Source organism: Ambystoma mexicanum, chromosome 9, assembly GCF_040938575.1.
Source record: "Ambystoma mexicanum isolate Mex_15411 chromosome 9, UKY_AmexF1_1, whole genome shotgun sequence".
NCBI lineage: Eukaryota > Metazoa > Chordata > Amphibia > Caudata > Ambystomatidae > Ambystoma > Ambystoma mexicanum.
Window position 1 is genome coordinate 1,431,876,348 of NC_090931.1, and position 23,504 is coordinate 1,431,899,851.

The 23,504-nt window shown below is 44.8% G+C and overlaps 1 protein-coding gene across 1 annotated transcript in view; it reads left to right on the plus strand.

Moving 5' to 3' along the window:
* The window catches only part of PLCD4 (phospholipase C delta 4), a 679,750-nt gene that overhangs the window by 168,991 nt on the left and 487,255 nt on the right, over positions 1–23,504 (plus strand). Inside the window, exon 2 of the mRNA XM_069616847.1 lies at positions 3,429–3,486. Coding sequence (XP_069472948.1) covers positions 3,462–3,486 — 25 coding nt within the window. The 5' untranslated portion in view covers positions 3,429–3,461. The remainder of the gene's footprint in view (positions 1–3,428; positions 3,487–23,504) is intronic.

Below are 23,504 nucleotides of genomic sequence, written 5' to 3' on the forward strand. Positions count from 1 at the left end.
ATGATGGTCCTCGCCAGGGCACTCTATATATGAGGAAGATACACAGTCTAGAGCATGATTGCTCAAATAGCAGGCAATTCCAAAATCGCGGCCGGCTTAGGGTCTGCCACAGCAATGAGCGTTACAGTTGCTGTAGATTAAAAAGAAGTTTGCCAATACTTTAAAAACTTTTTCTGATGAAAAAGCTTTTGAAGATGGTCAAATTCGATCAAGAAACGTGTGCGCAGGTTGAGAGTGAGAAGCACACATCTCACTTAACCCTGGCACACAAACCAAGATTATAAATGGTCTTCTGCAGGCCTGTGCACCAGCAATATTTCCTAACCGCGCCAATCAAGAGCATCACAGACACTTACGTACAAACTTAATGAACAAACACACTGTTAGAAGTGATGAAAAGCCTACAGGTACCCAACCCCTGCCCCGCCCCTCCTCAGGACTACTCACATCACCATGCCCACTGTCCTATACCTTGATATCCTGGCCATGGTCTGATTTGTCAGTGAGCACTAGTGTTTCTCAGTGGCCCCAAGTCTTACCAGTGTCATTACCGGTTCTTGTATAACGCTTGAGATATGCTTTATAATTCCAATGTAACATAACATAACATAACATAACAATGGGGCTCATTACGACCCTGACGGTAGGGGGTAAGGATGCCGGTGCCGTTAACCCCCTACCGCCACATTCCGAGGTCCCTTAGCGGGTCCTACCAGGAACGTCTAGTCTAACCAGCCGCCCTTAGCGGGACCGGTTAAGAGACCATGGACCTAATAAAGGGCCCGCTATTTGCGGGCCCGTTATTAGCTCCTTCCCCATTCCCATTGAGCCCTGTGGGGAATGGTTTACGAAATGGGGACTTACCGGGTCCGCATAGGTCGGAATGTCCCGTTAAGTGCTAAGAGCACCATGGCTGCCTCCAAACTTGGAATGACCCCCCAATGAGTTATGGGGAGCTAATTGCGTACTTGCGGACTCCTATGTTCATTACAATGCCCAAGTTCCTTGTTCCACATGCGGCCACATATGTTGTCTATCAGGTTGGGAAAATAATGCCTAACCATATTACTGTTAAAGAATATATTGTCCACACCCTTAATTGATATGAGCGCTTAGATGCCGCTTGGCCCATAGCACCTAACCACAAATCCCTCTTTTGACATGAAAGTCTTGAACAACCCAGAGCTGCATTCAGAGGAGCTAGACTTCTTAGGCAAGCAAGGGAATGATCCCAGTCAAGTCATTAAGTGTGACCATACAGTTCTTTGTGTACTGATAGACTGGGAATAATAAGCCTGAGTGATAACGAGGAAAATATAAATAAGTAAATATAAGGAATTTTCAGTTGAAAGTGAAATAAACAGTAACAATAAAAACATTTCAGTTTTCGAATGGGATTCGAAGTACAGATGCAGTGAACTTGGTTAAATCCCTATATTGTTTAATCACTCCGCCATTTGCATGCTCAGGGCCCGATTCTCATTTTTGCGCAGTGAGCGTGCTAAATAGCACAACTCACTGCGCCATTTCTTGAGGCCCAGGCACCACTGCTATTCTCATGTGGGCCTGGGCGTCTTCGCAAAGCACGACAGTGCTTTCGCTTTCATCCGCCTGTTTCTAATGGAAGGGAATCGTTATTTAACGAAAATGCTGCCGATACACCAAAGTGAGCAGCTTCAACATTGCAGGATGTTGAAGCTGCTTACTTTGGTGTATAGGAAAGTGTTCATATCCACCCGTGTGTTGTATATGAACACTTTCATTTAAAGCGAGCAGCTTCAACGTTGCAGCAACGTTGAAGCTGCTTGGTTTGGTGTACATAAAAGTGTCCATATACAACACGGGTGTATATGGACACTTCCATTTACACCAAACAAGGCTTCTTGTGGCACTCCTCCAGTTTAACGGCACCAAAAGGGTACCGTATTTGTGCGCTAGTTTAGCGCACATCTTAAACTGGAGGAGTGCCACAAGAATAGGCTTCCAACAAGCCAGTTTACAAATGTGGCGGTTGCTAGGTTGGTTTCCAACCCATTCTAGCAACCGCCACATGTATTCTGAAAGTGGCGCATTCCTGCCGACTGTGGAAGAATGCGCCACCTTCAGAATAGGTCTTAAGTACCGAAAAGGTCGTTAGCACTTTTAACGTCCTTTTCGGTACTTAACAACTTGATGAGAATCGGGGCCTCAAGTGGGAAAGTTTGCTTTCAAAATGGCGGAGAAATTGCAGCGTCGCCCTGCCCGCCCTGTAATCCCCCTTACACCTGCTGTCAACCATACCGGCACTGACTCGAAATGTTCTTTTTTGTTTCGATCTATTTTTATTATTGCATTTTATTAGTTTGTTTATTTTTGCTTCATTAATTCTAGCTTAGTGATTTTCAGAAAACGTTATTTTTATATAGTTGTTTTTACTGTGTTCTGGCCTGGATTGAGCGTGCCATGAGCACCTGGAGACTGCCCTTGGGTGGTAGCGATGCGCAGTATAAATCAACATAACATAGAATAACATATTCCTGCTTGCTAGCACGAACGCTGCTGTGCTGTGTCCATCTTGAGTCGCTCTATAATATAAATAGCCAATAAATAAAATACTAGTAAATACCTTCAAAAGGTCATTGATTCTTCAGTGGTGGCAGTTCCCTCACACACACATACACTCATGCACCCAGTCGTGCACGTACCCACTGCCAGCAAACAGCCCCCAACTGCAGGTCATTAGCTTTGAGTGTGTATATGTAAAACTCACAAGAACCAGTGTATTCCCACTAGCCTCTCACTTACTGGTGCCCTCAACCAAATCTGAATCCAATTCTGTTCATTGACCATTGATTTCCGATGCGGTTGTCCGTTGGGTGGCAATTCACTTTTTGTTGACTAAGTTGGACGCTCTCAAGAAATTACATGTCACTCGTTTGTTCAGGACTAGAAAAGTGTGCCCAAAGAACAGCCAATCAATAATAACACTTGCAGTGCATTGTGGGTGACAATGAAAGGGACAGCATGGTGCACAGCATAGTAGTAGGTAAGTCAAGTGTGTCAACATGTTTCAGCCCACCTGCCAAGATTGACATGGGCTTGCATCATGGGCCTTGTTCACTTGACTTGGCCGCTGAATACACAGAATAATTAATTGCATATTCCTCAAGGAATCATTGTCCCCAGGACAGTTCTTTGCTTTCACTGCATTAGATGGTTCAATTTGGGCCATATATGTGCGGAAAATGCATTTTCCTGTTTGTTGGTGATCAGTTACGAAACAAATTCCCTCTTATTGTTATATGGCCTGCAGCGCATCAGCGGTTGAATGTACAATGGTATTTGTAAGTTGTTGAAAGGAGTTGCTTGATCCCGATGGACAGGGAATGTTGATATGGTTGCTGGTTGGCACACTGCTTTTGTGACATGCTTTTTTTTTTTTTCCCTAGATGCCCTCGTTGCCAAGGTTGTGAGGACAGACCATGGAGTCACCACTGCTGGTAACCCGTGAGTATACTCTACTTGGTTGTTGGATTGGCCAGTGAGTGACTGCGAGTGGTGGATAGAGGTGGACAGACTTACTGGGAAATGAGGAGGCTTCTTGGCAGGCCTGAGCTTCTGAAAAACCTGCCGGGTCGGAGAAGAGTCATTCTCAGGTCAGGCCTGCCTCCTCTGGCCTAACTTTCAAGAGGAACGCTCCAGTTGGGAAAGACCTGAATTAACCAGTAGGGCTGTCAGGCTCTTTTTACACGACCAAGGGAGGCTATGTGGGAACAAATAACGTTTGAAAATCTTTTCTCAGTTCCCACTAATAATTAGGCAATGCATTGTCGGGTAGACCACAAATCTATTGTTCAAAACATTTTCTATTACATTTTTGACGAGCTCACATTGTGAAAATCCTACTGCATATCCCGTCACTCTTCAGTCCACTGATGCCTAAGCCGTCAGAGGGTATCCCGTGGTTTCAACGCTGGAAATTATTTTGAAGTAATTTAATGCAAAGTGATTAGTTTGAAAAACATTACAGGGCCCACAGTAGCGGCCTTGTAGTCATGGTTAAGTTGCTCAACTCATGGAAAGAGCACTTTTTGGGCGGCTTATAACTTTGCCCCTGGACAAATCTTTACCAAACTTTGCAAAAAAAGTATATGGCCCGCTCAGAGTTTGGTGCAGTTTCGTCCAGTGGGGACAACGTTATAAGGTGGTCCCAAAATGTGTGGAAATCCTCATAGATGCAATGGAAAAAATGTTTGCTCACACAGAAAGCCCAAACCGCTGGATGGAATGTTACCAGATTTGCACCAGGAGTGGCGGTTTGCTCCCGAAAGCGTGTATTTGTAAATCCGTCTAGTAGTTCTTTTTTAAAATGGACAAAAATTAGGAAAACTAAAATTGGAGATATCTGGGTCTGTTCTGGGGACTCAATTCCTGATTCGGAGTCCGCGGACGCCTCTGGACCAATCAGAGAGCAGCGTGATGTTCGCAGACATCATACGTGTTTGCTGATTGGTCAATTAAAAACGTGAGGTGCTTCTAAACTTTTGAAATGGACGCCATGTTGGAATCGCGAGCAGCGCTGTAGTCTGTGGACATCGCAGTAAAATCACATTAAAAAACACATTGCACTTGTCAAACTAATTAAACTATTTCTGGGGAAGTGAGGGGTGCTGAGGATAGAATGGGATGTGGCCATAAAAAGCCAAAAATCAGGTATTTTCCGCCACGAAGTAAGTTCGGGAACATCTCCGATGTTCACAGACTTCGTAGAGGAAAAACACCCAATTTGCTATTTGGGGAATGCGACATAGCCGAAGCCCATGCCCCATGGATTGTGGAGACTGGACATGTTTGCAAGCCATGAGCACTGCACGATTGGTCACATTATGAGGTTATAGTGGAAACTGAACATGGATTCAAGGTAGGTGCAGTGGATACTGGGGGTGGTTTGGTGGGGGTGGAGTCATGGGCGAGCCTCATGCCCTACGCAATTCAATCTTGATTTGCAACCCCAGCATCCGCTGCTAATGACACACATCAGTATGAGTTGCAAAAAATATGTCTCTTAAAGGAGGTTTACAGTTCTTTCATATATGTTAAAAGAGGAATTATTAATAACTCATATCCAGTGATGTAACATCATGAAACATTTTCACTCATAAAAACCTATGAAATTCACAGAAAAAAACATTGTTGAAGGGACGTTATGGTTACAAGTAAAACCAAAAGCCCCCAGAAATTTGCCACTTATGGTAAGCTAAGCAACCATAACTCACGCACCTCAATGCTAACATCACTCATGTCCTGGGTGTTAGTTTTAGAAGTGCACAGTGGTGGCTGGGGTTTTTCGGTTTTACTTGTAACCATTATATCCCTTTAACAACGTTCTTTCACTAAATTTCATACGTTTTAATTAGTGCAACTTAACCATAATGTCCCTTTAACAAAGCTATAGTTGTGGTCTAACGGGTAAAAAGGGGGTGGGGAGGGGTTTGGAGTAAGGCTAGTAGGGAAGGAGAAGGGGTGCATGGGGGGACCCCACCCCAAATTAAAAAGGAATACGTCAGAACACTCAAACGAGTACCAGGCTCTTACCATTGGCCCTGGTGTTCCTCTTACATACCCTTGTATTATGATACTTGCAGTCTTATTGGCTCCAATACCTAGCGGCTCATGGAATCCACTGGTTTGTTAAGTAAAACCTTACACTGGAAGCATGGTGTCCTGAGGACAACAGGCCACTTGGTCCCCCTAAAACAAGTATGGATGCATAGTTTCCAGCTAGTGCCATCCCCCTAAAGTTTTGAATTTTAAACAACAGAACTTTGCATACTGGGACCTGAAGGTCCACGCTCAAAATGAAATAAGCAAAACTACAAACCGCAGCATGATAAGAGCTGTTGGCTAAAAAGCCAGGACTGCATCCGGGTATTCTTGCAGGCCTATGGTTCTGCAGTACTAACACCAGTTTACACCTGCAGCGCGCTCTGCCTTTTATTGATTAGACTCAGGAGGCCTTGGCAACACAAGGCTCTCCAGATGTCTTGAACTACACAACCCCCATGATCCTTCACCAGAGACTATGCTGACTAGGTCTCATGGGAGTTGTAGTCGAAAACTTCTGCAGAGTCTGAGGTGGCAGACCCATGGCCTCATGAATATTAATGAGGGATATCCTGAAAGCCCGTCAGGATTCCGGCCCTCGCGGCCCAGAGTTGGACAACCCTAGGGACTGATTGTGATTATGACTCTTCCTGTGGAGTCATGATGCTTTGATCCCAGGATGACCTGCCACTAGGACTCCCTGGGAACCTGCAAGTGTGATTTCAGTAGCTCCCGGGCACTACTGAAAGGTTGGGAGAGTGAGGGTATGTCGGCGCAGTAGCGCTAGGAGTGCACGATAGAGGGATTGTGCTACCTGCGTGAATGTAGGCAGAAGAGGCAATGTCGGGCAGGTCCTGGGTGCTTAAACTGAGATGAACTGAGCTGAGCTGCATATGGCTGGGAGGATAGCTCTGGAGCAACGCATTTGTTTTGGAAACAAGACAACGCATAGCAACACAGGTTTGAATCCCGGCTTATAAACCTTTCTCGGTATTAGGCACGTTATAAAAAAAAACAGTATCATGTATCAGCGCCAGCCACTGGGGCCTGTTTGGGAATTAATTTGCTACTTTTCTTTGTCGTAAAGAGAAACCCCAGAGTTCATTCATAAACTGCTGGGTAGCAGTTCCAACACGAGATTTGATGCCATTTAATACAAATGCATATATTGCATGAGAGGATCCCATTTTGTTTGCACTTTTTCTCTTAAAAAGGTCCCCACGAAGCATTTTTTGTTATTTGCAAACAGGAGTGCAAAAATAGGCAAAATAGCCTTTTCTATTTCTTTTCTTTTTGCATTTTGTAGTGTAAATAGTGAAAACCTGCTATTTTTTTGCATGCCAGCCAGCATTTTTAATGCAGTCATATGAGATATGCATACATTTAGCAGGTGTAAAAAGCAGTTGGGTTCTATAGAAACTGCTGGTTTGGCACCAACATGAAAATACCAAGCTGGCTTTAAACCAATTAAAAAAGTGAGGTGGAAACAGTGCTTAAGTTCCATGTCTCCTTGCCCCCAAAATGCTTGAAAATACTTCAGAGCATTAAGAAAGTACTTAGACAGTCATTTTGTTACTATGCCTATCATTTGCACTTTTGTACACTAGGGGGACTTAGAAAATGATCCACTGAAAAGAGCACTTTATTACATTGCAAATGGGGCAGGCCCCAAAATAATATCAAGTCAATTTATGGGTTCAAATACGTGTACTTGAACGTCTGGTTCTTCAATGTCTACATGGCTGCCCTGGAACGTGTGATTGCCACTTTCACCTCTAACTTCCAGTGCTACGTGGATGACACGCAACTATCTTTCAGGCTACCCTCAGCCGCCTCCTCCTCCTCCCCGCTCATATCTGATTGTCCGCTCTTCAGTCATGATGTGTTGCAAATGACCTCTGCCTCAACGCCAGTAAGACTGAGATTGTTTTCATTGGGACCCCTGCTCCCGCTTTCCCACTTTCACTCTGGCCGGCCTCACTAGATCCTGCACCTGCACCCACCTGCGACGGAAGAAGCCTTGGGGTCATCTTTGACTCCACTCTCTGCTTCTCCTCTCACATTTCGGACATCTCTAAAAAGTCTACTTATCAGTTACACCTCCTCAGAGGTACCCTACTTGTTCTCACTTTCCCCCAGTGGCTCACTGTCTCCAGAGCCCTGGTTCTCTCTAGGCTGGACTATTGCAACAGCCTCTTCCTCAACCTCCCTTCTTCTGCCCTGCACCCTCTGCAACTCACCCAGAACAGAACAGCTAGACTTATCCTTGGCCTCAACCCCAGGGACCACATCTCTCCAGTGCTGAAATCCCTTCACTGGCTCCCTGTGCCTTCAAGGATCAAGAACCTCTGCATTGTTCACAGGGCTTTCTGGGGCCTAGGACCTACCTACCTGCAATGCTGTCTACCTAAATACTGTCCCTCACGAGCCCTCCTCTCATCTACCTCCAACCTTCTGTGAGTGAGCCTGTTCTCCAAGCAGAGATTTGGAGTGAGATCCTTATCCTCAGCAGGTGTCTCCCTCTGGAACAGCCTCCCTGCTGCCCTCCGTCTTGAGTCGGATCTCCTTAAATTCTGTTAACTCCTCAAGACCTTCCTCTTCTCCTCTTCCTTCTTGCTCCCTCTACCCTGCTAACTTAGTTCTCTGTTCTTGCCCTCTCTCCCTCCTCTTCCTTACAGCTTGCTGACTGGCCGCCTGGTGCCCCCGCCAGTCCTCTTTCGCACTTGCCTAAAGGCCCTACACCCCACCCACACTCACTGCACTTGAGAAATAACCCAAGAGATTGGCTCTCTCTGCACTTACCCCAGTCTCAACCGGACAGGTGCACTTGATCCTCGCCCTCCCTGTGACCTTCTGTTCACTTGTACGATCCATACGCACCATGCCCGAAGATCGTCTGTCTGTTCTCCATTGTCTTCACCCCTTAATAGCACTTTTAAAAACGGCAGAATCGTCAGGACTATTTGCTGTGTCTCAAACTGTTAAATGTATTTTTACGCACTTACTCTGCCTGTGCAGACTATTATCATCTCAGAATTTCAAGGGCTCTGAGCGACTGTTGTTCCTTTCCCCACGTTCCCACCCTCCTTGAGCGCTTTTAAACACTTGCCTCTGTATAGGCGCTATATAAATAAACAATACCATGCCATACCATACCATACTGTCACCAAGTCGAATGCTCCATTGAAAATCCCAGCACTTTGACCCCAGCCCTCAACTGCAGGCAGTTGCACTTTTCATTCCCGCCATCTTCTTTCTATAGCACTTCCCCTTATAACACACAGCTGGGTCCCACAAACAATTTGGTCCAGCTATCACACAGTCTCTACTATCTTCATTACACTCCTTGCCTCCTTTCTATCGACCCTTCAGCCTCAAACTTATCCGACCCTCTGCATCGTCCACAAGAGTTTCTGGGGCTGTGGCCCTCACTACCTTCTACTCTCTCTTCCTAAGTACCTTCCTCCTAAGCCCTCCACTCATCTACTTCTAATGCTCTACTCTAATGCTCTACGGGTGAGTCGCTTCTCCAAGCAGAGAATGGGGGTAGATCTCTCTCCTCTGCAGGTGCGTCCCTCTGGAATGGCCTCCCTGCCTCTCTCCTCCTTGAGCCGGATCTCATTAACTTCCGATAGCTCCGCAAGACTTTACTTTTCTCCTCTTCTTTCTCGCTCCCTCTCCCCTGTTAACCTACCCTTGCTCCTGCTCCTCTGCTGACTGGATGCTTGGTGTCCTCTGAGTCTTACTGGACACCAGGCCCCCCTGACCAGTCCCAATGCACTTGCTGCCTGGCCCACCTTGCACTGCCACCTGGCTAACCATGCACTACCAGGCTGTGATTGCCCTCTGTATTCCCAGCCTTCCTTACACTTAACTCAGAGCCCTGCTGCTCCAGGTGCACTTCTCCCTTTACCCTCTCCCCTGCACTTCCTGTTGCGCACTTGCACGATCTAAATGATCCAAGGCTGAGTAAGATTGTTTGTCTTGTCCTCCCTTTGTTCCCCTCCCTTGCCTTGTTGCGCCTTGAAACACTATGTATAGGCGCATAATAAATAACAAATCAATCAATCAATTTCTCTGAACCACAGATCAATGCTTTTTTTCATATGCTACCTTAAATGATCATATCTGATGCATGCATTGTGGTGCTCCTTTCTCTCATCTTTCAGAGCACGGTCCACTGAAGGGCCATGCTTCCTACAGTGCTGTGAGGCCATAACATATCGCAGGAGGTGCTATACAAATATAAGATAATATAACACCATAGAGAAGAAGAATGCTGCCACATGTGTGTGCATCGGAATGGGGCATTAAAAAAGTGAAATAACAGTTGAAAAAAGTGAAGAGGGATATCATTTGGGAGGAGAGGTCTGTTAATGGGTGGAGGGAGCTGTATGGAGTAGTGAAACCCCCATCTATATATATCAAATGCTTAGGTATGTTTCTGTACTCAACTGATGCAATGGCAAAATACAATGGCTATCACTTAACAAGCAGAAAGCACGGTTCTACGCGGTCACCTTCACCTTTCAACATCGCAAACATTCAAAATAGTCTCAAGTTACTTCTTTCAACCTCCACTCCTCTTCACACAGGACACAGCGGTTCCAGTGTCAATGAACAGTTAATTACCGGCTCAACGTTGCAGTCTCTAAAGAGCGAAACGCTGTAGGACGAATGCCTCCTCAGGAGCTAAAACTGAAAGCAGGTGCTGTAATTATGCTACTATGCAATCTTATGCCATCACAGGGACTCTGCAATGGAGGTTAACAATTATGCATCTACAAGAACACATTAATAAGTAACAGGAACCTACGCCCCCTTCCTGGAAGGTATCAGTGGTAATTTCAATATTTAAGGAGGGGTTTAGACGTGACCCTATGAATTATCAACTGATATTGACCTTTACGATCTGCTAGAACGGTGTATTGTACGTTTTAAGTTCAAAACTTTTCTAAGAAGAAAAACGAAATGATGGAAAGATCTAACCCATTCTCATTAAAAGGGCAAACCTAATGCATGACCTATAACATTCAAATATACATTCAGTTTTCTTAGACGTTCCTCTATAGAAGTCTGTAGAAATGCTGGTAGGGAAATAATGGAAGCAGAACTCTAAGTCATGCCCCTGCGCACATCTGGGGAACCCGATCCCACAGACCTTCCAGTCACACTAGTGAGTGACGCACTTGCTCCCTCGGGCAGAGAAATGCTTCAGGGAATAGGGTTGACAACACTGATGTCCCTTGGTTCTTCTCCGTGGAAGAAGAGCAAATTCACTCTGAGTAGCAGTCACAGGGTGTGATCTCTTTTTGAGCATCATAAAGGGGCGTTAATTATATAATATAGCCACACTGCATGTAATGAGGATAGGATATATAGGATCAACCACAAAAACCTCCTACGTAATGCGAACAACAGCACTCAAGCAAGGTGCTCACCTGAACTTTGTAACACCTCCTTCTTGGACCTAAACATCACACTCAACAATGCTTCTAAATGTTTATAATCTTATAAACCCAGCAGTGGGCAATTAATGTGATATATGTGGTATTGCAGGAATGCATCTCACTTGTGTTGTGCTTGTATACGACACTCATCCTTCCCTCATACCTTCCTGTGGTTCCATGTGATAATGTCATCTGGAAACAGTGGCCAGCTAGGCGACTTTTTTCAGGCACAACTAAAAGCCTTGCCCCGCATATTCTAGGATGGGTATCATTTTCTATTCTATACTCTAGTTTTAGAAAGTGCTTAATTGTCTCTGGAGTGCATATTTGGGGAAATGTCTCCTGGCGGCCATTTCCCAGGAAACTTTATCACTGGGTACCCTTCCTACGCTTCCCACCCTTTTCTTGTGGCCCCTTTCTTTTAGGCTCTCATTTCTTCGGCTCTCCTGTCCATTCATTCCCACCCATCCCCCTGATCCTCGGAGCGGCTAAAAGCAATCTGTTTGCAATAAGGCGCTTAGCAAAACAACAATGGACAATAAAGGACCCCCCTACTGCATTTTATGGGGATTCGATATATGGCATCAAGCATATTATGAGGACATTACATATGTAATAAGTTACCCCCTACTGCGCGTCATAAATATTTTCCAAGTCACCAAGCAGTTCCTCTATGAGGCCACAGAACTCTGAGGTCACTTTCTATATACTTTGGGTAAGCCAGAGGATATTTTTCTTATGATACATTGTTGCAGCCACATCCCTTTAAATCCTTCCTTAGGAGTCAGGTGTTAATGGGAATATCAGGCGGTATCTAAAATACTGCCTGCTCTTATCCGCCTGCCTGACTGCAGAATTTCTTCTGGATACCGCAGGTACTCTGCAGAATTTCTTCTGGATACCGCAGGTACTCTGCAGAATTTCTTCTGGATACTGCAGGTACTCTGCAGAATTTCTTTGGGATACCGCAGGTACTCTGCAGAATTTCTTCTGGATACCGCAGGTACTCTGCAGAATTTCTTCTGGATACCGCAGGTACAGACGAATGACCATGAGATCGAATTTGGCCTCAGAAATAATCCAATGTTGATGTCCACCAAAAAGGTGGAGATACACATTTTAAAAGACCCACAACAGTTAAAAAAAAGAACGTTTTCCCCCTTATCCGTATATTTCCTCATGCAACTATCATAAATGATTACAGTTGGGTAGTGATGTCATCTCATGGGAAGGTGGCCATCTGAGATGATGTAATGCACTGAGGGTTGGGAGGAGGATAATGCAATGCACAGAGGGGTCAGCATTGACGCTTCTGCCCAGTACTGTACATGATCCGCTACTGTACCTAATCCAGTTCCATCTCCCAAATTGGCATGGACAGTGATTCATTTTCTGGTACCAAAAATGAACTTGCAGACTCTCTGAACTACTGCATGCCTCATTTTAGCAATACATCTGTGTGCCTCCCCTGAGTTTACTGCCCAGCAGCGGTACTAATATAATTATGAGAAAATCCTAAAATGTGCACATGCGTTAACGGAAATTACAGCATGCGGGTGGAAATATTGTCATGAAATCCATTAAACTTATAATGAGGGACCTGGCCTCCTGCTCGCTCTTGCAAGAGATCTTCCGCAAGTGCGCATGTTGACTTAAACAAAGCATCGCGCAGCTTGCAAGGTGTTGCAAAGAAATACCTTTTGCAGTGCAATGCCTCTGAAAGCTGGCTTTGTAGTTCAAAAAGTGGTAAGAGTCAGAGGGCCTCATTATGAGTCAGGCATTAAGGGGTTAACGGCGCCGTAAACGGCGCCGACCCTTAACGCCTGATTACAAGGTCCCTTAGCGCCATGGTGATTTTAACGCCTGATTTTTGCAGGCGTTAAAATCCATGGTGCTAAGGGACCATGGTGCTAATTACGCTACCGTAATTTACGGTGGCGTAATTAGCGCCTTCCCCACTCCCATTATGCCCTATGGGGCAAAAATGGGAATGGGGAAGGGTAAAATGGGAAATGGGAATTTACCGCCCCACTCACCTTGGAATGGGGCGGTAAATCCGCCATCCACCATGGTGTAAACATAGTTTACACCATGGTGGTAAGGGTACGACCCAGGCGGTAACTTACCGCCTGGGTCGTAATGAGGCCCAGATTCTTGTTCTCCTGAGCTAGTTTCCAGCAGTGCACTAATAAACAGACTACCATGCGTGTCTCCTTATGAACCAGTGACTGTAATTATCAGAGAAGGTCTGTTCAGAAAAAAAGGAAACTAAAAATCTAGTCTTGCATTGCTCTACCTTAAATATTGCTAATAGCCATCTTCTTCCTGCTTACCTCTTTCTCTGTCCTCTACCTTAAATATTGTTAATGACCATCTTCTTTCTGCACACCACTTTCTCTGTTCTCTACCGTAATTATTGTTAATAACCATCTTTTTCTGCATACCTCTTTCTCTGTCATCTACCTTAAATATTGTTAATAACCATCTTCTTTCTGCATACCTCTTTCACTGTCCTCTACTTTAAATATTGTTAATAGCTTTTTCTGCACACCTCTTTCTCTGTCCTCTACAGTAAATATTGCTAATAGCCATCTTCTTTCTGCATACCTCTTTCTCTGTCCTCCACCTTAAACATTGTTGATAGCCATCTTCTTTCTGCATACCTCTTTCTCTGTCCTCTACTTTAAATATTGTTAATAGCTTTTTCTGCATACCTCTTTTTTTCTGTCACCTACCTTAAATATTGTTAATAACCATCTTCTTTCTGCATACCTCTTTCTCTGTCCGCTACCGTAAATATTGCTATTAGTCATCTTGTTTCTGCACACCTCTTTCTCTATCCTCTACCATAAATATTGTTAATAACCATCTTCTTTCTACATACCTCTTTCTCTGTCCTCTACCGTAAATATTGTTAATAACATCTTCTTTCTGCACACCTCTTTCTCTGTCCTCTAACCGTAATTATTGTTAATAACCATCTTTTTCTGCATACCTCTTTCTCTGTCATCTACCTTAAATATTGTTAATAACCATCGTCTTTCTGCATACCTCTTTCTCTGTTCTCTACTTTAAAAATTGTTAATAGCTTTTTCTGCACACCTCTTTCTCTGTCCTCTACCGTACATATTGCTAATAGCCATCTTCTTTCTGCATACCTCTTTGTCTGTCCTCCACCTTAAATATTGTTGATAACCATCTTCTTTCTGCATACCTCTTTCTCTGTCCTCTACCTTAAATATTGCTAACAGCCATCTTCTTTCTGCATACCTCTTTCTCTTTACTCTACCTTAAATATTGCTAATAGCGATCTTTTTCTGCATACCTCTTTCTGTCCTCTACCGTAAATATTGTTAATAACATCTTCTTTCTACATACCTCTTTCTCTGTCCTCTACCGTAAATATTGTTAATAACATCTTCTTTCTGCACACCTCTTTCTCTGTCCTCTACCGTAATTATTGTTAATAACCATCTTTTTCTGCATACCTCTTTTTTTCTGTCACCTACCTTAAATATTGTTAATAACCATCTTCTTTCTGCACACCTCTTTCTATGTCCTCTACTTTAAATATTGTTAATAACCATCTTCTTTCTGCATACCTCTTTCTCTGTCCTCTACCGTAAATATTGTTAATAACATCTTCTTTCTGCACACCTCTTTCTCTGTCCTCTACCGTAATTATTGTTAATAACCATCTTTTTCTGCATACCTCTTTTTTTCTGTCACCTACCTTAAATATTGTTGATAACCATCTTCTTTCTGCACACCTCTTTCTCTGTCCTCTACCTTAAATATTGTTAATAACCATCTCCTTTCTACATACCTCTTTCTCTGTCCTCTTCCGTAAATATTGCTATTAGCCATCTTCTTTCTTTACACCTCTTTCTCTGTTCTCTACCTTAGATATCGTTAATCATCTCGCTCTTTGCTCATCTCTCTGTATATTTCTGGTTCAGTGTTCTCTCTCTCTCGGTCCTCCCCTATCTTTTCACCTGTTCCTACTCTGTCTCCTGACCTGCTGTGGTGCCCCTGAGGGCTCAGTCGCTGGCCCTCTTTTTCTCTGTGTTCACTCTCCCTAATTTCTGCTATCGTCACTTCCTTTGGTTTGAGTTGCCAACTATGAAGGTCGCTCACAGATTTGTCTTTCTATTTCTCCCTTTAATGATGAATTCCCTTCTTCTATTTCTATCCTTTCTTCCACTTCTCCATGACTCTATTCTCTGTTGCCCTGTTTCTTTCTCTCTCTCTGTTTCTCTACTAGACGTGATCTCAGACCCTTCTCTCCCATTTTCTTCACACTTTGTGGTTCTTGCTCACACATATTGTTTCCAACTCCATAATCTTGGGTATGATTTGGATGTAGCAGCTGCTACCCCTGTAGACTTTTTTTGCAACCCTTGTGACTGCTGATCTATTAAAAGTAGGAATGCTAGTTTATGTAGTGTCGTGTTCCTGTTAATCAGCTATACTAACATGCTTTAAACTTGTATCTGTTGTAAAAGATTGGTTAAAAATGTAACATGCCATGTGTGATGCCACTACATGCAGGGCCGGCCTAGGGCATACAATTGTCTTGGGCACCAATGGAAAAGTAGCCCAGAAATGAAAATGGCAATTCATTCCTTTTGTGACAGACTGTTTGAGTAGTACCCAAGAGGGAGGTTTTGGATGCAATGTGCAAATTGTGCATTTTAAAGAACATTTGTTCAGTAACACTGGTCAAAACTACTAGCTGCATGGTGAAATAACTCCTCCAACTGGCCCATTTCGGCCAAAAAAGCGGCCCACTTTGACCCAAAACCCTGGCCCCCACCAGCATTTTGTGTTTTTGATTCGGTCATTGCCCTATTGGCCAGTCCGAGCCAGACTACATGTGATGTCATAGGGTTGTGTGATGGCTCTACTGGTACCTTATGGTTTTGGTGAAATGGCGCGATTGTCCATGACATTCGTAATGTTTGTCTGTTTCCGACTTTCTAGGCCACTACAACTCCTATTCTTTCCCGGATGTTCTCCTATTTTGACTAATGCTGGCCTCTGCTTCCCTGTCCTCATACCCAGGCTCTCCCTCCACTCCAAGTGATTTTCAGTTCTGCTATTTTACTTCTTTTTCAACCTTCCCTCACTCCCATACGTCTCTGTGTCTTGCTGCTCTGGACTGGTAGCCACGTCACAGAACGTCTTGGCAGGGCAAGAAGGCCTGGGCACCAAAGCAGGTGCTGTTCTCTGCAGAAATGTGCTAATGTCTTCAATGCAGTGCTGGCAGGTTGTCAGAATCAACAAAAGAAAATCATTCTTAATCAACTATGGAATTAAAATGCGAATGGCACATTGTGCAGCAGAGGTATGTGTACATTTGCCAATGCAGATCCCGTGCAAATTCCTCTCCAGGATATTTAGTCTTAGAATTAAAGTGGAGTGCAACAGAGTGGTATTCCTTCATGGGGAGTTAGTGCTGCATCAGTGCAGGCTGGTATTCCTTCATGGGGAGTTTATATCAGTGCAAGCAGGTATTTCTTCATGGGGAGTTTATATAAGTGCAAGCAGGTATTCCTTCATGGGGAGTTTATATCAGTGCAGGCAGGTATTCCTTCATGGGGAGTTTATATCAGTGCAGGCAGGTATTCCTTCATGGGGAGTTTATATCAGTGCAGGCAGGTATTCCTTCATGGGGAGTTTATATCAGTGCAGGCAGGGATTCCATTATGGGGAGTTTATATCAGTGCAGGCAGGTATTCCTTCATGGGGAGTTTATATCAGTGCAGGCAGGGATTCCGTCATGGGGAGTTTATATCAGTGCAGGCAGGTATTCCTTCATGGGGAGTTTATATCAGTGCAGGCAGGGATTCCTTCATGGGGAGTTTATATCAGTGCAGGCAGGGATTCCGTCATGGGGAGTTTATATCAGTGCAGGCAGGTATTCCTTCATGGGGAGTTTATATCAGTGCAGGCAGGTATTCCTTCATGGGAAGCTTATATCAGTGTAGGCAGGTATTCCTTCATGGGAAGTTTATATCAGTGTAGGCAGGTATTCCTTCATGGGGAATTGGTATCAGTGCAGGCAGGTATTCCTTCATGGGGAGTTTATATCAGTGCAGGCAGGCATCCCTTCATGGGGTGTTTATATCAGTGCAGGAGGGTATTCCTTCATAGGGAGTTTATATCAGTGCAGGCAGGCATCCCTTCATGGGGAGTTTATATCAGTACAGGCAGGCATCCCTTCATGGGGTGTTTATATCAGTGCAGGCAGGTATCCCTTCATGTGGAGTTTATATCAGTACAGGCAGGCATCCCTTCATGGGGTGTTTATATCAGTGCAGGAGGGTATTCCTTCATGGGGAGTTTATATGAGTGCAGGCAGGAAATCCTTCGTGGGGAGTTTATATCAGTGCAGGCAGGTATTCCTTCATGGGGAGTTTGTGTGAATGCGGGCAGGTATTCCTTCATGGAGAGTTTATATAAGTGCAGGGAGGTACTCCTTCATGGGGAGTTTATATAAGTGCACAAAGGTATTCCTTCATGGGCTTCATGGGGAGTTTGTGTAAGTGCAGGCAGACATCCCTTCATGGGGAGTTTGTGTAAGTGCAGGCAGGTATTCCTTCATGGGGAGTTTATAGCAGTGCAGGAAGGTATTCCTTCATGGGGAGTTTATATCAGTGCATGCAGGTAGTCCTTCATGGGGTGTTTATATCAGTGCAGGCAGGTATTCCTTCATGGGGAGTTTAAATCAGTGCAGGACGGTATTCCTTCATGGGAAGTTTATATAAGTGCAGGCAGGTATTCCTTCACAGGGAATTTATATCAATGCAGGCAGGTATTCCTTCATGGGGAGTTTTTATAAGTGCAGGAAGGTATTCCTTCATGGGGAGTTTATATCAGTGCAGGCAGGTATTCCTTCATTTGGAGTTTGTCTCAGTTCAGACAGGCATCCCTTCATGGAGAGTTTATATCAGTGCAGGAAGGTATTCCTTCATGGGGAGTTTATATCAGTGCAGGCAGGTATTCCTTCATTGGGAGTTTGTCTCAGTGCAGACAGGCATCCCTTCATGGAGAGTTTATATCAGTGCAGGAAGGTATTCCTTCAAGGGGTGTTTGTATAAGTGCAGGCAGGTATTCCTTCATGGTGTTTTTGTATCAGTGCAGGCAGGTATGGCTTCATGGGGATTTCATATCAGTGCAGAAAAGTATTCCTTCATGGTGAGTTTATATCAGTGTAGGAAGGTATTCCTTCATGGGGAGTCTGTGTAAGTGCAGCCAGGTATTCCTTCATGGGAAGTTAGTGCTGTACCAGTGCAGGCAGACAATCCTTAATGGGGAGCTTGTATAGATGCAGGCATGTAATTCTTCATGTGGAGTTTGTATAGGTGCAGGCAGATGTTTATTCATGAGGAGTTCGTTCTGTGTCAGTGCAGGTTAGTATTCCTTCATGGGGAGTGTGTATAAGTAAAAGTAATTATTCCTTCATGGGGAGTTCGCTCTGTATCAGCACAGCAGGTATTCCGTCAGTGCTGTATCAGTGCAGTAAGAGCCCTCCATGGGGATTTAGTGCTGTATTAGTGCAAGCAGGTATTTCTTAACTGGGAGTTAGTGCTGTATCAGCACAGGCAGGTATTCCTTCATGGGGAGTTTGTATAGGTGCAGGCCGATTTTCACTCATGGGTAGTTAGTGCTTTTTCAGTTCAGGTATCTATTACTTCCCAGGGAGTTAGTGCTGTATCGTTGCAGGCAGGTACTCCTTCATGGGGAGTTTGTGTAGTTGCAGGCCAGTGTTTATTTGTGAGGAGTTAGAGCTGTATCAGTGCAGGCAGGAACTCCTTCATGGGGAGTATGTGTAAGTGCAGGCAGTCATCTCTTCATAGGGAAGTGTAACAATGTAGGCAGGTATTCCTTCATGGAGAATGAGTGCTTTATTTAATTTATTCATTTAATTTATTTATTGGGTATTCATAATGCGCCTATACAGCCAAGGCGCAACAAGACAAGGAAACGGGAGGTACAGGAGAGAAAACAAAAACAAAAACGTTCCTACTAGGTCTTCAGACATTTGAATTGTGCAAGTGCCGTAACAAGAATGCAGGGGACGTAGGGAGGAGAAGGTTGGGGGAACAGGAAAGAAGACAATAACGTTCCTACTAGGTCATGTTACAATTCGGAGCATGCAAGTGCAGTAGCAGAAATGAGGGAGGGGGAGGAGTGGAAGTGTAGGATGGGCATGAATAGGGAAGAAGACAAATGACGTTCCTACTAGGTCGGGAGACATTTCGGAGCGTGCAAGGGCAGTAACAGAAATGAGGGGATAGGGGGAGGAGGGAAAGTGCAGGGCAGGGAGTAAAGGATAATGCTGAGGCGGGAGGGAGGAGAGGGGGTACATTAAGTGCAAGTGAACCGAATCACATGCACTTTTGTGGAGAGGGTGCACAAGGCGGTGCTTGATGAGAAGTGGGGAGGAGCCAGTGACAAGGAGTGATCGCAGAATCCGCCAAAGCTGGAGCAACAGAGGCAATGTTGTCCTTGAAAGTTCTGGAGGAGCAGGGGAGCCCCTGTTTGGATGAGTCTTTCAAATAGCGGGGCCATCAAGAGACATCAACCAGCTGAAGTGGGAGATAAGAGGAGAGTAGGAGGGAGGAGGAGAGGGGGCTGTGGGGGCCAGGGGAGGCCTGAGAGCGGGTGAGGGTGAAACATGAAGCCACTTCAAAACAACAGCAATGCAACCATCTAGATTCAAATGTCCAGGATAAAGGAAAAGCCAAGGTTTCAACACACAGCGAAAAATCAAAAAACATTCATCCGATTTTCTTTGAAGCGGGGAAAAAAGCCTAGGTTTCAACTTACAGTAGAAACAGCAAAGACACCTAGATGCAAGTTTCCTGGAAGAGGGGAAAAGCTTACGGTTTCAACTTACAGCAGAAAAAGCAAAGACACCCAGATGCAAGTTTCCTGGAAGAGGGGAAAAAGCTTAGGGTTTCAACATACAGAAGAAAAAGCAAAGACACTTAAAAACAAGGTATCTGGATAGGTATCTGGATAGGGCCCAAGTGCCTGAGATGGACATCATACAAATGTGGGCGACATATAGCAGACTTAATGCATTGGTATCTGGAGTAATAAGAGGTGATACAAAGTGATAGGGAGCAGTAATGGCTGTTCATCCTACCTGCACCTTTTTTACCTTGTCAGTCGCTGCTGGTTGACAGCTGTGCTGCGTGCTCCATCGGCGAACACTGGCAAACACAATCTGGAACTGCTACGGCAGGATCTGCCCTTAGCCACATGGACTGCGTGGGCAGGGGGCTGCCCTGTGGGCAAGGATGATATGGGGCAGAGGTCCAATCATGCATCATGGGTGGAGCGTGAGGGGGGAGTCGGGGAGAGAAGCAGGAAGAGGGTGGTGGGATGCAGTGGGAAGGGAATAGACACTGTGGTGCGGTCGAAAAAAGCAAAATAAAATAACATAAATTTTAACACTGGATCAGTGGAGGCAGATATTAATTCATGGAGAGTTAGTGCTGTATCAGTCGGGCAGGCAATCCTTCATGGGAGTTAATGCTAGATCAGTGCACACAGGTATTCATTTGTGGGTAGTTAGTGCTGTATCAGTCGGGCAGGTAATCCTTCATGGGAGTTAATTCTAGATCAGTGCAGACAGGTATTCATTCATGGAGAGTTAAGACAGGATCAGTGCAGGTAGGTATTCATTCATGGGGAGTTGAGACAGGATCAGTGCAGGTAGGTACTCATTTATGGGGAGTTAGTGCTGTATCAGTGTAGGCATTTATTCCTTCATGGGGAGTTAGTGATGTATCAGTGCAGGCAGGTAGTCCTTCATGGGAGTTAGTGCTGGATCAGTGAGGCAGGTACTCATTCATGGGGAGTTAGTGCTGTACCAGTGTAGGCATTTATTCCTTCATGGGGAGTTAGTGCTGTATCAGTGTAGGCATTTATTCCTTCATGGGGAGTTAGTGATGTATCAGTGCAGGCAGGTAGTCCTTCATGGGAGTTAGTGCTGGATCAGTGAGGCAGGTACTCATTCATGGGGAGTTAGTGCTGTATCAGTGTAGGCATTTATTCCTTCATGGGGAGTTAGTGCTGTATCAGTGTAGGCATTTATTCCTTCATGGGGAGTTAGTGATGTATAAGTGCAGGCAGGTAGTCTGTCATGGGAGTTAGTGCTGGATCAGTGAGGCAGGTATTCCTTCATGAGGAGTTAGTGATCTATCGGTGCCGGCAGTTAGTCCTTCATGGGTAGTTAGTGCTGTATCAGTGCAGGAATGCATTCCTTCATGGGGAGTTTGTCTAAGTACATGCAAGTATTCCCTTAGTGGAGCTAGCACTGTTTCAGTGCAGACAGGTATTCCTTCATGGGGAGTTAGCTCTGTATCGGCACAGGCATGTATTCCTCATGGGGAGTTAGTGCTGTATCAGTGCAATGGGGGTCCTTCATGGGGAGTTAGTGCTGCATGCAAGTATTCCTTAACTGGTTGTTAGTGCTGTATCAGAACAGGCAGGTATTCCTTTATAGTGAACTTGCAGAACTGCAGGCATGTATCAGTGCAGACAGGTATTCCTTCATGGGGAGTTAGTTCTGTATCAGTGTAGGTGGTATTTCTACTTGGGGAGTTAGTGCTGTTCAGTGTAGGCATGTATTTCTCCATAGGAGTTAGCGTTGTATCAGTGCAGGCAGGTATTCCTTCTTGGGAAGTTTGTGCTGCATCAGTGCAGTGCAGAAGGTATTTCTTCTTAGGGAGGTAGCACTGTATCAGTGCAGGCAGGTATGTCTTCTTGGGAAGCTATCACTGTTTCAGTGCAGGCAGGTATTCCTTCACAGGGTGTTAGTGCGGTATCAGTGCAGGCAAGTATTCCTTCATGGAGAGTTGATGCTGTATCAGTGCAGCAGTTGTGCTATCGTGGGGAGTTTGTATAAGTACAGCCAAGTATTTCTTCATAGGGAGTTAATGCTGTGTCCGTTCACTGAGATATTCCTTCATGGGGAGCTAGTGCTGTATCATTGCTGGGAAGTATTATATCACAGGCCTTAGTTCTGTATCAATACATGGATGCATTGCCCCACTTGCAATTAGGCCTGTATCACTGCAGGGAGGCAACCTCTTGCAGGGAGATTAAGCTTTACACTGCATAGAGGTATTCCTTTAAAGGGAGTTAGCAAGGACACATTCCCTTCAGTGCAGCAAAGGATTTGGTCACATAAAGTTAGTTCTTTATCAGTACAGTGAGGCATTCCAACCAGGACTTACCTCGGCAGTAGTACAGTGAAGCAGTCCAACCAGGAGTTACATCTGCAGCAGTGCAGTGTGGCATACCTTCAAATTGGTAACTCTGTATCAATGCAGGAAGGTATTCCAACACAGGGATTGGCTATGTATCTGAGCAGTGAGGCATTCCATCACAGGGATTGGCTATGTATCTGAGCATTGAGACATTCCAAAACAAACAGGAGTTAGTTATGTATATGACCAGTGAGGCATTCCATCACAGGGATTGACTATGTATATGAGCAGTGAGGCATTCAAACCCAGGAATTAGTTATGTGTCCGAGCAGTCAGGCATTCCAACACAGAAATTGACTATGTATCTGAGGGGTGAGGACTTCCAACTCAGGAGTTATTTATGTAAGAGAGCACGGAGGCATTCAAACCCAGGAGTAAGTTATGTATCAGTGCACTGAGGAATTCAAACCCAGTGGCTTGTTATGTATCTGAGCAGTGAGGCACTCCAATACTGGGATTGGCTGTGTATCTGAACAGTGAAGCATTCCAACCCTGGGATTGCATATGTATCCGAGCAGAGAGGCATTCCAACCCTGAGTTCATTATGTATGGTTATCATGAGTGTTTGGTATTGTACTTTGACCGCCAGTTGGCAGGCATGCTGCATAGTGGGAGCTCTCTTTGTGTGGCCTCAGTGGCTTGTGTATCTTGCTCATATCCGCTAATTCCCCTGCCTTGCGGCAGGTGTAGTTTTGGTCACAGCATTTGTCCCTTATTGTCCATCATGTTGGTTGTCCCCACCCATCCAAGTATCCTTTAGGATTGGTGGCGTGTGGGCCTGTGTGGCCAGTGCACGCCTACCCCCTGATTTTATAATGGATGGCTAGGTTAGAGTTTTTTGTTTCCTAAAGGTTTCGTTGTGGACCTTTCTTCCTAATTGATTCATCCAGAATCTGGAACAAAGAGCCAAGTTTTGAGTAGTTTTCTGAACTCCAATTGACCCCTAGTCTTGCGTATGTTTTTTGGTAGGTTATTCCAGGTTGAGGTTTCCAGGTGAGTGAAAGATGATCCTCTGAGTTTTCTGTTGTCATAAGGTTTTGGTACTAGGCGAATGTCGTTGCTTGATCTGAGTAATCTGGTTGGGTGGTAGACAGTTATTTGTTTCTTTAGGCCCTGGCCGTGGTCTGCTCTGTGCGTTATGCATATCGTTTTTAACTTTATTCTCTCTTTTATTGGCAGCCAG